Below are 17704 nucleotides of genomic sequence, written 5' to 3'. Positions count from 1 at the left end.
CTTTCATATTAATATTCTATTCAAAGAAATAGACAGAAAAGGTAATAAAAGCTACAACTGATTTAATGGTAATTTATAATAATATAAAACCTTAAACCACATTTTTTTTTTAAATGGGCAATATTTAGTTTGGGATAAATTACGTTTTAAATATTTCTACACGTCTTACGCTCTTTGAAGAAAACTTTCCATATAGAACCTTAAAGGCTTCATGAATCTTTTAGGGGTTTCCATCATGGGACCATTCTGTGTATTTAGTTTGAATTAATTAATTAATTATTTTTTTATTTTGATACATTTTTACGAAATAAACAGCTTGTAAACATACTTTATCACAAAAAAAAAAAAAAAAATCTGTTAAACATGAAAGTATTATGCAATCATTGAAGACATTTTTCCTTACAGTATATATAATATTTTTTAGTGTAAAGTGTTCTTTAAAATTGAGTCAAGAACCTATACAAAACCCCATTGAAAAGAGCTTTTGTCAACATTTAACCTCAAAACTAGCATGTCCGTTTGTACACTAAATTATTGTGCTGTATGGTGAGCTAATGAATAACCTTCTTTACAAAACAAATCTATAAATCCATAGTCCATAATCCCTAGTTACTAGGGATTTCCTTAAAAAATAAAAACGCTTAAAAGAAATTCACCTCTGAGCCCTCGTTATTTAAAAAATTAGGAGATAATTAGCCATATTTTTTTTAAACTATTTGAATAGATAACAAGCTGATTTAGCTCGAGGCTTTGTTTGACAGTTGTGGGCTTTGACGGAAGCACTGGTGTGTGTTGACGTCGTCTGCTCTTTAAGGAGGATTGAGGCCAGTGCAAGAGAGCAATGACCCCAGATTAACTCGCTCTCTGGATCTCATTAACGTCTACAACAACATCACATTTGTTGTAGCCTATATTCATGTTAAAAGCTTGGCAATATTGTACAAGATTTTTTTATTCTCATCTCATCTGCAATATGATTTACTGCACTCAAAAAAAGGGGAGCTGTCACTGGGGCTGTGACCTTTACTAATATGTATACTTTAGGTACTAATATGTAATGGATTTAAGATCTGAATTTTAGTATTTAATATATAATAAATAACATTGTGTATTACTGAATTGAGTTTTGTTTATTTAGGAGTTTATGGTTTCTTAAGTATTTAAAAAAAACTAAATCATGCTTTATACTTTTGGATGTGTTTTGTATTAAACAGGCATAGATAAAATATGATTTATTGTACATGATTCATAAAGTTTCATACAGGTGTTAAATTATGAGATGAAAAGTGCTTGTTATACTGTTATACTTTCTTATGTTCTGCATTCAGGTTGAAGTCATGGGATGTGGTGTCACAAAAAACAGTGCATTCAATAAAAGATATGACAAAGGTAATATGTTTACTAAAAACATGGATATGAATGGCTAGTGTAAGTTAAGAATGACACGTTTGAGTACTGTTTATTTAATGAATATTTAGTTTAAATTTAACTTGACCTCACTAACTTCATCTTCTTAAAACACATGGAAATGTCATCCCAGGTGAGATTTTAGCAGTCAAAGCTTGTGTAAAGCCTTATTTATCTCTTGCAGCTATAGAACACGGCTGTCAGGTGTTTCTGTGCAATGTCAATACAAGTAACTCATTTACATTCTCAACATGCCTTCTTTTTCATGCATGTCTGCAGTAGCCATAAGTAAGCAAAATTCCTCTTTTATCACCACTATGACATTTGTTTGACTGTTGTTGAGTAGTGCACACTATATAGTATATAGATCTGACATTAATCTCTCTCAGATGAAACTGAGTGTGATTCTAGAAGCCTGACCTGAAAGTTATTGCATTTATGACAAATTGCTTTAATTATTAATTTAAGCAACAAAAAAAAAGGGTATTCTGATAGTGGTGAAAACCTGTCCTGTTCTCCTGAAAGCAATGAAAGCAGCGGTGGTGATCCAACGCTGGTACAGACAGTATGTGGCCCGCATGGAAATAAGACGCAGATACACCTGGAACATCTTCCAGTCCATGGAGTACGCAGACCTACAAGACCAGATCAAAGTATGAAATACACCATAATCTAATCACAATGGATGGGTGGAATACTTACTTTATCTCTAAGAAAGCTGCAAACAACATTTATAATGATACGACAAATATTTTTTTCTCACCTCCTCACGCAGTTATACAATTTTCTTGGTTACCTGATGGATAACTTCACTCCATCCAGCAGTGAACGTAAAAGAAGCTGTTGCATGTAAACACAAATACCACATATACAGCTTTCCACTGGAATATATCCATGCTAAAAGCATCCTGTGTGTTCTTCTTCCTATAGGAAATCTGATCTCACATATCTTCAGAGAAAACGAGGTTTGCCGAGATGCAGAGTGGGAGAGATACTTCAACTACACCAATATTGATGTGCCAGACATCTACTCTGGCCCACGGCTAACTTTTCCTTTAGATATGGATCAGGCTGCTGATCTTGTAGAGGCCTTCAAAAACAAACAAGTAGGTGCTCAACGAGGATGCATTAAAAATATGTTTTAGGTACACTCTCAAAAATAATGTTTCTATATTGGAATCTATGGTTTCATAAAACAAGTTTAACATCCATCCTGGCTAACAGGGAATATTCTCAGAACTTTGGCTTATATTCTGGCTAGGTTGAGGAAACATTCTTCCAGTAATGTTTATAGAATGTTCGTTCAGAGCTATCTGGTCTTTAATAAATTCATAACGATAGCACATTATTTATACATTGTACATGGAATGTTTTTTTCTGGAAACATTTTAGTTTTAAATGCTACTTGTTTCAGAATGTTCAGAGAACATTCAAAAGTAACGTTGCCATAATGTTTACAAAATGACAAAATAGAATGTTCCTTAACATTTACATAACCAAGAAAAACATTTAAAAAAACTTGACGTTTGAACATTACAAGAACAGCCAGAAATAACGTTTCAAAACTTAATGCACACTGTTTTTAAAAAATATATATTTTTATTAGCTGGGATGGAACCTTTCCATTGCACAAAAAGGTTCTTTATAGTGTAAAAAGGATGTTCAGATCAAGCCCGGGCGGCTCTAGCTTTGACACGTAAAGATAACCTGGCCAAGTATCATTCCTGGTCATTTTAAAATTAATTTATTTTTTCCCCGTAACAGATTTTGTAATTTTATTTTATACTAAAATGGACAGGTCTTAAAAGGGCCCCTATATATAAACACACAGGGCTCAACGTTAAGGAGTTTACTGAGTATTTGCCCTGCAAAAATGTTCACTGGCACCGCCACACATACACACACACAAAATAAATATAAATACATAAATAGCAATTTACTAAATAATGTTAAATAAAGACAAGTAAACCGTCAGTAATAATATAAGAACAAATAAACAAATTACAAGCAATAGCACTAATAAATAAAATAGAACAAAGATACTAATAAAACAAACAGATTTCAGGTAGTCTATTTAGATACGAATTACTGAATGTATAAATTAAATATTAAGAGCAGAGTTTGAGAAATACCAATCTCCCTCAAAATCTTGAGCTGAATTGAACATGGCCTGGTTCAGATATTCTTCACACCAAGAAAAAAAAAAGGTTCTTTTAAGAAATATACAGTGAGAACCCAAAAAGGTTCTACTGTGCCATTGCTGGTAAAACTCCATTTAGGAACCTTTATTTTATAGAGCAGGAATGGGGAACTTCCGTCCTGGAGAGCCACCGTCCGGCAGAGTTTAGCTCCAACCCTAATCAAACACATCTGGACAAGATACAGTAATCAATGTTAATCAATGTCTTCATGATTACTAGAAATCTACAGGCTGGTGAGTTTTTGTCAGGGTTGGAGCTGAACTCTGCAGGACAGCCTATCCCTGTCATAGAGTGTATGTGACAGTCCGATAACACTAATGTCTTTAACCATGTACACTTCTGGTTTCTCTAAGCAGCAGCTTCACTCTCGTTACGTTCTTCAGCTTCTTCTGGAAACGTGGAAGTTACTCAGAGGGTTGCCAAATATCAACCGAGTCTCTACATGCCATAGCAAAGAAATAACTGTTTGTGGTAAGAATGCCCGACACATACCTTTTATGTTTTTTATTGTTACACTATTAAACACCTCTTCGAAAATTAAGTTACGAACTTTATTACAGGTGATTTACATGGACAATTAGAGGACTTGCTACTAATATTTTACAAGGTAGGTTTCAAATCTGTCCACAACTACAAGATTGTCTTTTTGCTGTTCTTATGCATTTGTGGTCTATTTATTTTCCCAGAATGGAATGCCATCAATGGAGAAACCCTACGTTTTCAATGGAGACTTTGTGGACCGAGGCAAAGACTCCATAGAGATTCTGCTCATATTGTTTGCTTTTCTGCTTGTGTATCCTGGAGATGTTTATCTTAATCGAGGAAACCATGAAGACCACATCATTAATTTGAGGTAATGGAAATGTGCTGAACACATGCATTCAGTAACACAATATTTTTGTAATAATTATACATACTTTATATTGTTAAACCTTTGCTCACCACAAGCATTTTGCAGTATCTCAACTAAGTAAATATAAAGTTTCCAACACTAAACATAAGAGCCAATACCTTACATTTTTATAAAGTAAAATGCCTGGGGTCCAAGCAACAAGCATCATTATTTTTTCTATGTTTTTCTAAATATGTGTTTTTTTCAGACTCAAAACAATTCTGAATCATTAAATTGGTTCATAGTTATATGAGCATATTTATCACTGTCTAGATCAGTGGTTGTCAACCACTAGAGGGCCTCAGCAAACTGATTTATTTTTTATTACAACAGAGGCACATACTGGAGTCGAAACGTTTGAGAACTACTGGTCTAGATGAGGTGGTGTACAATTTTTTTGTGAGAATCAGCCAAAAGATGGCGCTATAATGTGATTATTTTACACGTTACATTTACAATATAGCACATAACCATAAGGGCAAGAATAAAGATTTGGTTTTTATCTTAATCTTTCAGTTTCCACAAATCAGATGGTCAGATTGATGTCCCTTTTTCTGCAAGAAAAAATCCAATGCCACTTTGAATTTTTCTTTATTTAATGTGTTTGGTGATAACATTTCATTTTCTGTTCGAAGGTATGGCTTCACCAAAGAAGTGCTGGGAAAATACAAGGTAAGTCATTAATTACATCTAATGTCTATGCTCTACAATCCCTCGAGTTCCTATTCACATATAACTGCAGGTACATTTGGTGTCCAAAATCATTATTTTTTCTTTTTTTAAATGGTTATATTTTTAATTATTTGAATTATTTGTCACTCATTGTCATGGATCACAAGACGTTACAGGCCGTAACTATATAATATTTTCTGTAAGAAAAGGGTCTTATAGCCTATTGCTGAAAAATCATGATTTCTTGTTGTCCGAATTAGTCAGTGTATTTTTTACATCATGTAGGATTGTGTAATCAAAATATTTGGTTACACTTTATTTCGATAGTCACTTTAGACATTCTACTAACTATAAGTAACTTTTCAACTACATGTCAACTAACTGTCATTAGAGTAGTAGGCTGTAGTAGACTGTCAGTAGACTGTTAGTTAGGGTTAGGTGTTAGGTACAAGTTTACTTGTAGTTGCTAAGTTACTTATAGTCAGTAGAGTGTCTGTTGGGGGACCGACAAAATAAAGTGTTAGCAGATATTAAGCAGACAGTCTAATAATACTCTAATGACAGTTAGTTGAAGCTGCAAAGTTACTTATAGTTAGTAGAATGTCTAAAGTGGACTATCGAAATAAAGTGTTACCAAATATTTTATTTTACTCTTCTTTAATATTTCATTTAGCCCTAAATAGTAATTTTTAATTCTGCCACATTAAATTGTTTAAAAAGAACTTTTATCTTAAAAAAATGTGTGTCCATGAATCTTGCGTCAATTCTGTTTCCGTACTTTGCCTTTAAATTATGGTAGAATTATTTCCTACAGCTGTAAGATACAAAAAATGATGACATTTTCCCACACTGATCAGATCTGAAGCACTGAAACGTGTGTGTGCTCTTTCCGAGAAAATATTTTAATCAAAAAGTTGTATTTTTTGTACTTTTGAGTTATTTTGTAAAACGTCAAAATTGTTATCGCAAGATCAGAAGGAAAACAGAATGTATCACTGATCTCAAAGTGGGTTGTTTAAAGTCTTTTAATCATGATTTCATTAGTGCCATGTGCTATTAGCATTCATGCTAACAAGTGGGGTTTTTGGCTAAAAAGTTTATAATTGTCAATTCTGTTACCGTCAAACTCTGTTACCAAGTTAGAGTAACAATGCTGACAGCATGTAAAAGAATTTGACCTACAAGACTATAAAGAAATATGTTTTTTCATGAAAAGTAAAATAAGGAATTAACTTGTGTTTGGCAAGCACTGAATTATTAAAATGAATATGTTTTCAATAAGATACGGGAAATAGTTTATGTTAGTGAACAGTTTTTTCCCTTAACTTTTGCAATTTTTTCTGGCAGGATCATTTTATTTAGCGAAATATCTCTCCATTCACTGATGCGTTCAGGTCACTCTCACTCACAATTAAATGTTTGGTCTAAAACGCAAACTCATGTTTTGAAGCAGGACAGCACATGCGAGTGAATTTTCTGTCATCTTTGCATGACTGTGATATGAAGCGTGTGTAAAGAAACATATTTTAGCAACTGTGTGAATGTGAATTGCACATAACAGGCACAATAGCGGTATAGACAAACATATCTATCGGTTCAATACATGTCCCATGACTAAACATGCTTCATTGTTTTCAAATACCTCCGTTTTTACAGTCCACACTACAACACGAAAGCCGCGTTTAATCCACTTTGAAGAGCTGTTTCAAAAAGCTTTGTTTTCGTTGATGAAAACGCTGTCTTATGTGGACGGAAGGCCAAAACAGAGAGAAAAAGATTTGTTTTCGAACGAAAACATATTAGAGTGGACAAGGCCTAAGAGTTTGTTTACCATACGGCTTTAGCTGTTTATCTCCATTATGAAACAGTAGGGATATCCCGACAGTTTCTTTCCAAGAATGCCACCTCTTAACTGCTAGTAGCCTGCTTAGACTTACAGTTTAAAAGGGGAAACTGGTCAGTTCTCCTGCAGTTATTTTCACTGTGAATGTTGGCCAGTCCTGTAAGAGGATTACAGCATAAAGACTTAAACATTCTTGCACTCTGTCACTGGTATGGATTAACTAGCTGATAAATTAACAAACTGTTGACTCCATTCATGCCGCCTTAGGAAATTGAATGTACGATAATGAGTATTTTTTTTAAATTGGAAAGATACTATAAAATTATTTTAAAGTACTGGTGGCAGTTAACTAGTTGTTAAATGAACAAACGTTTGACTGCATATATGACAACTTATGTAGGGAATTAATTAAATAAAACGTAATGAGTCATTTTTAACATTGGAAATATACTTATTTATGCTAGTATTTAAAAAAATATCACAGGTTAAGCAGATGGGCAATAGAATGATCTTTGTCAAGTGTTATTTTTTTGGCAGATTTAGGGTCAATGGCAAACATCTTTGGCAAAATATCCATTGATGGTGCTAACTGAAGTTAACTGAGGTTGTTTAGTTAATGTTTTTTCCCAAGTAATAAAGTATTTTTATGGTTTTAGTTAAGAACAATAACTCTGCTGAGGAATAACTCATTAACATCGTCAGTAATGTGTTATGTTGCTGCTCTGAGCTTCACATTATGGTGAAATGAATCTGAGGAGCTTCTCTTATCTGTTCAATTCCTTTAAGTTGCATGGAAAGCGTATCCTCAAGTTGCTCCAGAAGATCTTCAGATGGTTGCCCTTAGTGACAGTAATCGACCACCGGGTGCTGATAGTCCATGGAGGAATCTCAGATACCACTGAACTCGCTCTGATAGCTCGAGTGGAAAGACACAGAGTGAGTCAAACAAACGGTTACATGTTGTGAAATCCTGAACATCTCCTCTTTTAACTGATGATTATGACTGTTGCTTTTCTATAGTATGTGTCTGCTATGAAGCCCCCGAAGAAGAAGACTCCATCCCGCAGTAGTTTATATGCAGATTCAGAGCTTCATAATGAGATGATCATCTGTAAGAACAGTAGGGGCTCGATGACCTTTCCCAAACCGTTTGCTGCTCGGGAGAGTTTCCAGAGACGCTCCCTTCAAGACTTCTCAAGGACTGTGGCTCGGACTGTTGAGGAAGAGCTAGAGGTCCGCCGTAGGCAAGCGCAGTTTAGCATGTCCAGCTTCAGCCAGTCTCACCACATTCTGGGCACTGCCCCGTCCTGTGAGTCTGAACCAGACTCATCTGAGGTCATAGACACCAGCGATAATGATTGGAAACAGGTGGGCTTCATTGAAGGTATCTGCTTTGGTACATGTTTGTCATTTGTTTAGTACTGAATACTAAAGTAGCCTACTAGTAATAAATTTAGTACTAAAACAGTTAGGTAACACTTTATTTTAAGGTGACGTAGTTACACGTTACTACATATAGTATACTATAGTAATAACAGTAAATTATGCATAATTATAAGTAACTAACCCTAACCGTAACTCTAAGATTGGATTCATTTAAATGACTAAAAATCACATTTTCATAGGAGGTGAAATAAAATAAGAAATATGTTGTTTTTAGTTGGTCTTAGTTAGATTTTATTTTAGTCTCATTTTGATGCTTGTTTTGTCTTTATTTAAAATTATATATGTAATTTTGAGGCCCCCTAGTGGGTTCTGGTTCACTGGCTGAGATCCACTGTACTAATTTAATACATGTGTAGTTTTGAACCATTCATTTACACTCATTCCTCGGTGTATAAAAAACACAAATTGGGGGGAAGTGACATGGTGTACCTTTAAAATACATAAAAAGTATAATAAAGTATAAAAGATTTAAAAAGTATATCTATAATAATATGAGACTAGTGTGATAAATTTGTTTATAATCTGGAACATTACTCTTAAAAACATAGGTAATTATGCCAACAGTTAAATAGTTTTACAATCTCTAATTTACTATCTGCAATTACATTTATACTTTGGTGTCATCAGATTTTGGACCTGCTGTGGAGTGACCCAATGTCCCGGGACGGTTGCGTTCCCAATGAGGTCCGTGGCGGAGGTTGTTATTGGGGTCCTGATGTCACCGAGGACTTTCTGAACAGACACAATCTCCAGCTCATCATCCGCTCACATGAGTGCAAGCAGGATGGTTACGAGTTTTGCCACAATCGTAAGGTCAGTAAGGCAGTGATCTGAGGACTTACACAGTCGTTTGAGAAGGAAATAATAATGACTTTGTCATTTCAGCTAAAGATTTTATTAAAATATCTGTCAGGCAGCCCTTGTGCCACTCCAGCAACACGGGTTTCGCATTCCCGCAGTAGGGAACGGAGACGTTACATTGCGACGACGAATGGGGTTTCGCTTAGAAAGCCTATCAACTTCAAGCATTACAAAACGAGCCAATGGCAAGGAAATGCCATGGGTCTGCGGAATTTGCATAGCGTAACTGCCCCACCTCGTGGGTATATAAGGAAGTACGCTGGCAACACGCAGTTATGTTACCTGCTGAGGAGCCGAGACTGAACTCAGGCTGTTCCAGCAGTACAGCGGAAGTGGCAGGGAGACGTAACGTCTCCGTTCCCTACTGCGGGAATGCGAAACCCATGTTGTCGGAGTGGCACAAGGGCTGCCTTGACGACTTTCGTGAAGACGCGAGGGGACAGGGCTAGCCCGAATGGGAGAACCGTTTACTGGTATTCCTGCACCTCGAAAGCAAACCGAAGTAACGGTCTGTGTCGAGGAAGAATGGAGACATGAGAGTACGCGTCCTTCAGGTTGATCGCTACAAACCAATCCAACGGACGAACACATTCGAAAATGCGTTAGGCTGTCAACATCTTGAACGGAAGCCTGTGAAGGGTTCGGTACAAGACGCGCAGGTGCAGGATTGGTCGTATCTCACCGCTCTTCTTGGGTACAATGAAGTAGGGGCTGAAGAAGCCGGACTTCATTTTGGCTGGAGGGGTGGTCTCGATCGTACACTTCGCCAGTAGGGTAACGACCTCCGCACGCATGACAGGGGCATTGCCACCCACCTCGGTATAGCCGAGCCTGATGGTTCTCGTGAGCCAGCGGGGCAGATTGGAAAGCTCCAAAAACCGAACCAGCGGGGACATGTGAAACACAGACGTACCCACAATGGGGCATCGAGGTGGAATGACCGGCCCAGACGTGGGAGGTGGAGCGTCCGGGTGTGGGTGCACGGTCATATGCCGCATCCTGACAGAGGAGGCCAGGGAAGGACCAGCGTTCCACGGGGGCTTGCTCTGTCAGGGGTCTGGTGACAGAGGGGGACGAGAGTGGCGAGGCTCGTAAGCGGCGCGCACTGCCATCCACGTCCTCTGGGGGCTCAAAGACTCCCATACACGCCAAGCTGCCACCCCCAGACATACACGGGCTAAACATCTTTAAAAAGACGTGCCACGTGCAAGCTCTTTTTGTGAGAGGAAAGCTTGCAGCAGTGCTGAAGCGCCCATGGAGAAACACACACGCTGTTGCAGACCACTGCACAGATCAGCAGGCAGGAATGTGAACCTCGCTGGAACACGCTGTCACACCAACACCGACTGGAAGCTGCTCGTCTAGAAGATTCTCAAAGATAATCAGAGAATAGGCTGCAGGAGTGAAGAGGACCTCTTGGCTCAGAAGCAGAAACATAACTGCGTGTTGCCAGCGTACTTCCTTATATACCCACAAGGTGGGGCGGAGTTACGCTATGCAAATTCCGCAGACCCATATCATTTCCTTGTCATTGGCTCGTTTTGTAATACTCAAAGTTGAAAGGCTTTCTAAGCGAAACCCCATTTGTCATAACAATGTAACTCGTAGTGACTACAAAAGGGAAATGCAAGTTCTTAGTTACTATATATTTCATTAGCATTGTCTCAAATGCCTCTGTCGAAAGTCTCAATATCCCCCCGTTTCATTTCATTGCTGTGAAACAAATGAGATAAAAAAATGTATTTGTTATTTTTAAAGAATATATTTAAAAATAAAAAAAACATTAAAGAAATCCTAAAATCATTTATCATAATTAATTAATTGTCTACTTATGTTTTAGTTGTCCAGATTGACATGCATCAAACTTTAAGTGCAATTTTTTCATCTTAAAAGTCTAAATATTTTTTGGGTATTTCAGTGTATGTTTTTAGAAATGTTCTTGACAGTTTTTAAATTTGATTTGATTTATGTATTTTGATTTTCAGGTCCTGACTCTTTTTTCAGCCTCTAACTACTATGAAATTGGCAGTAATAGAGGAGCCTTTGTCAGACTGGGTCCAGATCTCGTGCCTCACTTTGTTCAGTATCAGGCCACCAGTATGATCCGAGGACTGAGCTTTTCACAAAGGTAATCAACACACATGCCATCATCGGCCATTTGACTAAGAGAGTGGTTCTCAACCTTTTTAACTCAAATGCCTCTCATTGTCCACAACAATATACAAAGGCCCAATGACCAGTTTTTCATGATTTATTGGATAAGCATTTAGGATAAAGATTTTTTTAAAAATATTTTACTCACAATTTCTAGCTGCTAAAATATTTTAGAGTTTGGCATAACTAGAAAAATGTAAATTTGTAATAAAAAAGCTATTTTTAGAGCTAAAAAAATCGAGTTATATGATTTTGTTAATTTACATTACTTTTCTGGGTCTATAAATCACACTTTCAAAATTATGTTAGCTGTTGGCGCCGATAGCCTTGTGGGCAGCGCCAACATATAGTGCCGTTGGGGCTTCGGGCGTCCCGAGATTAAGTCCCGGCTCGTGGACCTTTTCTGATCCCGTCCCCCTCTCTCTCTCCCACCTCGCTCAATGTCCACTCTATACTATCCTATATTAATAAAGGATAGTATAGTATAGTATAATAACCAAAATAAATATATACATAAAAAAATGACCTTATGTACATATCCTGATTGTTCAAAGAAAAAAACTAAATTGAATTAAAATAAGAAATATCTTCATTTGTTGGTGTTGAATGCTTGTTTTGTCTTATTTTGAGTCATTTTAAGTCATCTTTTATCCTGAGGCTCCTAGTGGCCCTGGTGAACCACTGAACTAGGGGAATGATTTTCATTCACAATTTCAAATGTGTTATTTGGTATGACTTAAGTTTTGGATAGAGTTTATAGTCTTACAGGTTCAGTGTCAAGTTTTCAGCTCATTTCTCGATGTTCTTTTAGTGTAAAACGCACAGAGCACACTGCTCTCAAAGTCCTACGAGAGCAACTGTTTGTGCACAAGTCAGATCTTCTCAGTGCCTTTCAAGAGCTTGATAAGGAGAACACAGGTACAGACAACTATCTGGTATAAAATGCATATTTTAATACAGTACTGCAGTATTTTGCTACCTAGTGGTGTGATGATATCACTTCCACTAATAGCTAGGGAATATAAATGGAGTTCAGACTGTTTAATATTTGAAAACAATGTGTTTCTAGTTACTTATTGGCTAGTTTTGCAGTTGTTTAAATGTCAAAGCAATGTCAATGCCATCACAGGACTGATCTGTTTGTCCGACTGGGCCAGTGCAGTCGAGCGAGTTCTTCATCTGGATCTGCCCTGGAGAGTTCTTCATCCTCAGCTAGTGTCCAGCACCACTAATGGGATGCTGGACTACCACGGATGGTTCCGGGATCTCGCCCTAAAAAATCCCAGCTCTGAGGTAAAGTAGATCCCTTGATTTGAACATTTCCAGAAATGTATCTCTCTGTCTGCTGTGTTAGTATTGCGAAATTCTGTAGATACTTTTGCAGAAAGCGCTCTCTTCTTTTCTCACTATACAGCACATTGAGCAGAGTATGCTGGAGACACTGTATAAACATCGCTCCACCCTGGAGACCATTTTCAGAATAGTGGACACAGATAATTCAGGTATAAAGAAATATTTGCAAGTAATAATAATAATAAATTATTCATTAAATGTAAAAAATGTTTGACCTTGTAATGCAAAATGTCATAACTGGATCTTCCAGTAAATACAACAATTGCTATTTCTGTGATGTCACGTGAGTGACAGGTTGTCCCGCCCTCACGCCAGTTAACATGTCATCAGAGAAGAGAAATTGTTGCAAGGGGAGGGGAAGTTATTTTGATTAAAGATTATGAGCCCACGTGAATTTAATATCATTATAATGGATAACACTTTATATTGACAGTCCACTTTAGACATTCTACTAACTATAAGTAACTTTGCAACTATTTGTCAACTACCAGTCATTAGAGTATTAGTAGACTGTCTGCTTAATATCTGCTAACACTTTATTTTGATGGTCCAGACATTCTACATAAGCAATTACAAGTAGCCTACATGTCAACTTATTCTATAAACCCGAACAACTAACCCTAACCTAACAGTCTACTAACAGTCTACTCTAGTGCAAGTTAGTTGTCATGTAGATGCAAAGTTACTAATAGTAAGTAGAATGTTTAAAGTGGACAAACCAAATGAAGTGTAATCAAATAAGAATATGTACAGTTAAATCATTTATAATAAACACTGCATTATTCAATATAAATGTTTTTTAAAAGAATTGTCCATATTGATTTCATGGCAGCTTTAACAGTGATAAATGGGCTGCATTTATATAGCGTTTTCACAGACCCAATGGCCACCAAAGCGCTTTACATATTGCCTCACATTCACCCATTCACTCACTCATTCATACACCGACGCTGGGGCTTCACGAACCACCAACCTTTCGGTTTGTAGACAACCTACCTGAACCACTGAGCCACTGCCGCCCAACATTTCCCTGTTGATGATGATTTCTACACAGAATAGACTAAACGTAGTTGGATGGCTTTGCATAGCACCTTCCTATGGCCTATGTTCTGTTTTTCTCAGGTCTCATCTCTTTTGAGGATTTCCGTCAGACGTTGAAACTGCTCAGTGCCTATCTGAAAATGAAGATCTCTGATGAGGTCATCAATGAGCTGGTTATCAGCACGGACACGAATAATGACGGTAGCATTGACATTGATGAATTCATGGAGGCTTTTCGGCTAGTGGACAAGAGCAGACTTGAGATAGGTAAAAGTCTATAAAAGTTCAAGCAGGAACATCAGCGCCTTCCTCAGGAGGGAAAAACATTACTAACTGCAGACTCTACAGGCCCACAGATTTCACAAGATCCAGTTTCACAAACTGCAGGTTCACTTGGTACACACACTGAAGATTGTTCATCTTCACAGATCTCTGTGACATTTCTGTTGTTGTTCCACCACAATAACTGTTGACTGTTGAAAAAAATGAATTGTTGTAAACTGTAGTCTTCCTCTTCCTTTATGTGCTTTTTTTAGACTTTGAATCTTCCTCTCTAAACCAAATATACGTCTGTTAGCTTCAGGTTCAGGTTTACAATATACCTGGAAGTTCTGTGATCAATCATGAATGTTCTCCATGTTTCATCAATGTACTAAATTGAATCACAAGCTGCTGATCTCTCAAGGATTCCTACATTTGTTCTTAACTCCCTGAAAACTTGATCTGTCAAGATCATGAGGCTTTTCAAGTTTGCCTTCATTTGCCTCTGACTAATTTGTTTGCATATTTTGTATGAAAATGAGCCATCAGTATCTTGAAAAATACACCATGACATAACAGTTTCGTAACATAGACTACATGTTGTTCATAATGCATTTGATGTCTGCATAAATGTGCGAAGCATGCAAGTAAAAGGCTATATAGAGTTTTAAAACTCTTTGCCTGCAGCTTGTGTGTTTCAAGAGCTATTTTTTGATGAGGCATGTTGACGTTAAGCTCTCTGCTATTGCAGCAAATAGAAGATCTTGTCCTAGAAAACATACTAGCCAAAAAGATGACTGATGTTTTCCTCTCTACCTACATGCTGACTGAGGGAAATGGTTTAGAGGGAGTATACAGTACTCCCTCTGGCTGGGAGTATTGGCTACTTGGAAGTAGTAGTGCTGCAGGGAAGAATATTTTTATTGGCTAAAACACAGAAACGAGTTAGCATTTTAGAACTTCAGATTCCATCACTATATGAAATCAATGGGTTTTTTGAAGGAGTTTATGATTAAATGCCTGAAATAAGGTTTGTGTTTAACAGAAGCTTACGATATTTTCACATTTCATTCTACAACATAAAATACATCATTAATAACCCTTTGTGATTTAAAAAAAAAAATATTTTACTTGTCTTGGGAAAAGGTGGTTTTAACAACTCTTCTCTCTGCTGATGATTCTTGATAACCGTGAGTCACCACTAGGGGGCGTTACTGCAATGTATCTGTGTAACGACCTATGGTAACGACGACTGCAGTCACACTTGCATATCGCTGTCTGCTGGTTTACCCTCGATCCTTTTGTTAACATGGAGAGAGACTGTATGGGTGAACGGCCTGCATAAGTACAGATATCAAAGAGCACTAGTCTTCACATGTCTGCTGTGAGTCACTGCACATCATGAAAAGATTATTTTTTAAGGCTTTGTCAGATCGCCCACTCCATTCCTCACTTTCACATCGGAGGTTAACGCTACACTGACTAGTCGGTTCAAAAAATTCCTATATTTGCCAAATGTGTTTGTCATGTTAACAGCCAAAACTTTTTTACAACTAGGTTGTTCAAGTGACTGACGCAGGATAAGTTGTTGCTTCATTTAAAGGGAGGGTAGGCAATATCAGAGCGGCTAGCAATAGCAAGCTAGCTTTGAAAGCATAAGATCCCACCCTCCCTTCAGAGTGTCTCCAAAACACATGAACTCACACAGCAGAGTTTGCAAAGCGTCACTAGACGAAAGACGTTGTGAAATTACCTCATGTCTCAAAACACATAACAAGCAGCAGCGAAACGGGGCAGCAACAAAAGTGCAGAGCCAGAAGAGCAAAAAACTAAGCCATTTTTAGATCTCATGACCTGTAGCTGCCGCTGTTCCCAAATTTGTCACGGAGCCTCAGATCATGATTCCGCTGAAGCATACCAGGTATCCCTCGATTGATCAAAGTTTTGCTGAGATAAAGCCTCTGAATCAATTTTGGGTCAGCATCGTTAAGATCATGACATCGTAACTTTTGAACAAAGATGAATAAAACTATTCTGTTTAGCCATGTCTGTGTGGCTCGGTCTAAAGATCATCTGAGCCAATTTGTTTTAAGAATTTAGTAAATATTGATGGAGTACCGAAAAAATGGACTACTGTACTTTTAAAAATGGCAAATACTGTAATAGGCGGAGTCTTAATGTAAGATGTTGAATGTGATCAGCATGATGAGCGGAATCAGGTGTTCTAAGTTTCATTTTTCTAGATCAAATGGTTAAAAAGTTATAATTGTTTAAAATGTGAATATTTACAATAGTGATGGCGCTTTAGAGTGGGTCCTAGAGACCCCAAAGTTGGTCAGATTACTATTCATTACCATCACTAAAAGTGTGCCAATTTTCATAATTAACCTATGTTCTGTTCATAGGGCTGCCATAGGCTCCCATTGGAGGAATAATAATAAAGATTAAGAAGAATACTAACAGATACAATTGGGGCTACACAAAAACGAATCAAATTCACTAATAAATAGATTACGATCCACAAATAAATATAAATAGTTTCACAAAAATGTATAAAATTCACAAATAATTAAAATGAGATTTGCAAATAAAATCCACCAGCTAATGAAGTGAAGCTAATCAGTATAGTATATGGGGATGATTAGGAGGCCATTATGGACATGGGCAAATGATGGGGCAAATTTGGCCAGGATGCCGGGGTCAAACCCCTACTCTTTTTCTACGGACGTGGGATTTTTAATGACCACAGAGAGTCAGGAATTTGGTTTAACGTCTCATCGGAAGGACGGTGCTCTTTGACAGTGTAGTGTCCCTGTCACTGTACTGGGGCGTTAGGACCCACACAGACCACAGGGCGAGCGCCCCCTGCTGTCCTCACGAACACCTCTGCCAGCAGCAACCTGGTTTTCTCAGGAGGTCTCCCATCCAGGTACTAACCAGCCTCAGCCCTGCTTAGCTTCAGTGGGCAACCGTCTTGGCAGAGAGGGTGATATGGCTGCTAATGTGTATCATGGGTTATTAAGCATATTATGCAGCACAACTGTTTTTGGATAAGAATAAATGTTTAAGACATTTATAATAAGAAATGTTTACCACCAAATCTGCACATTTATTCAGTAGGAATATATATAGGGTAGTGTGTATAAAACATTTTCTTAAAGTCCCCCGGTGGTGAAAATCAAGCTTTAAATGTTGTATATGTCTATGCTGTGTTTTTAATATGCTTTAAGACAAACCATGTGCATATTCATAAGACAGCACCATTGCGGAGTATTTTCTCATTAAAACTGCAGTGAACCAGACAGTCTGAAAAAACAGGTTTGAAATCACTGGTGTTTCTGACGTCACAAGCTACCTTATAACCAATCATGTCAATGAGTGCATCTCTGGGTTGGAGTGAGTGAGTGGAGGCAGGGCTCATTTGCATATTAATAGAACTGAATATACTAAATGAGGCAAGGGTGTAGAGTTACATTCAAACTATTTTAAGGCATGAAGAAGTTTTCAAGGAAAAAAACGTTTAAATACTTAATTTTGGTGATCAAGGATTAGTTTTAAGGGATACAATTATTG

General features: G+C 37.3%; 1 protein-coding gene across 2 annotated transcripts; it reads left to right on the top strand.

Annotated features, from left to right (window-relative positions):
• The first annotated feature begins 1337 nt into the window (after window positions 1-1337).
• Window positions 1338-14380, top strand: ppef2a (protein phosphatase with EF-hand domain 2a). Of its 2 annotated transcripts, none has more exons than XM_077231729.1 (16): window positions 1338-1389; window positions 1933-2060; window positions 2183-2237; window positions 2338-2513; window positions 3965-4079; window positions 4169-4215; window positions 4295-4461; window positions 5136-5172; window positions 7802-7951; window positions 8036-8383; window positions 9089-9274; window positions 11308-11450; window positions 12288-12394; window positions 12639-12769; window positions 12891-12978; window positions 13952-14380. In XM_077231729.1, the coding sequence occupies exons 1-16, from the start codon at window positions 1338-1340 to the stop codon at window positions 14149-14151; spliced, it is 2130 nt and encodes a 709-aa protein (XP_077087844.1). In that variant the 3' UTR covers window positions 14152-14380. The 2 variants fall into 2 exon arrangements, with proteins under 2 accessions (XP_077087844.1, XP_077087843.1); XM_077231728.1 differs by having other exon boundaries at window positions 12606-12769.
• The last annotated feature ends 3324 nt before the right edge of the window (window positions 14381-17704 follow it).

This window comes from Siphateles boraxobius, unplaced genomic scaffold (genome assembly GCF_051911475.1).
Source record: "Siphateles boraxobius isolate OS27281-9 unplaced genomic scaffold, OSU_SipBor_1 16, whole genome shotgun sequence".
Classification (NCBI taxonomy): Eukaryota; Metazoa; Chordata; class Actinopteri; order Cypriniformes; family Leuciscidae; genus Siphateles; species Siphateles boraxobius.
The sequence above is the reverse complement of the archived record's forward strand: the minus strand, read 5'-3'. Positions and strand labels throughout refer to the sequence as shown.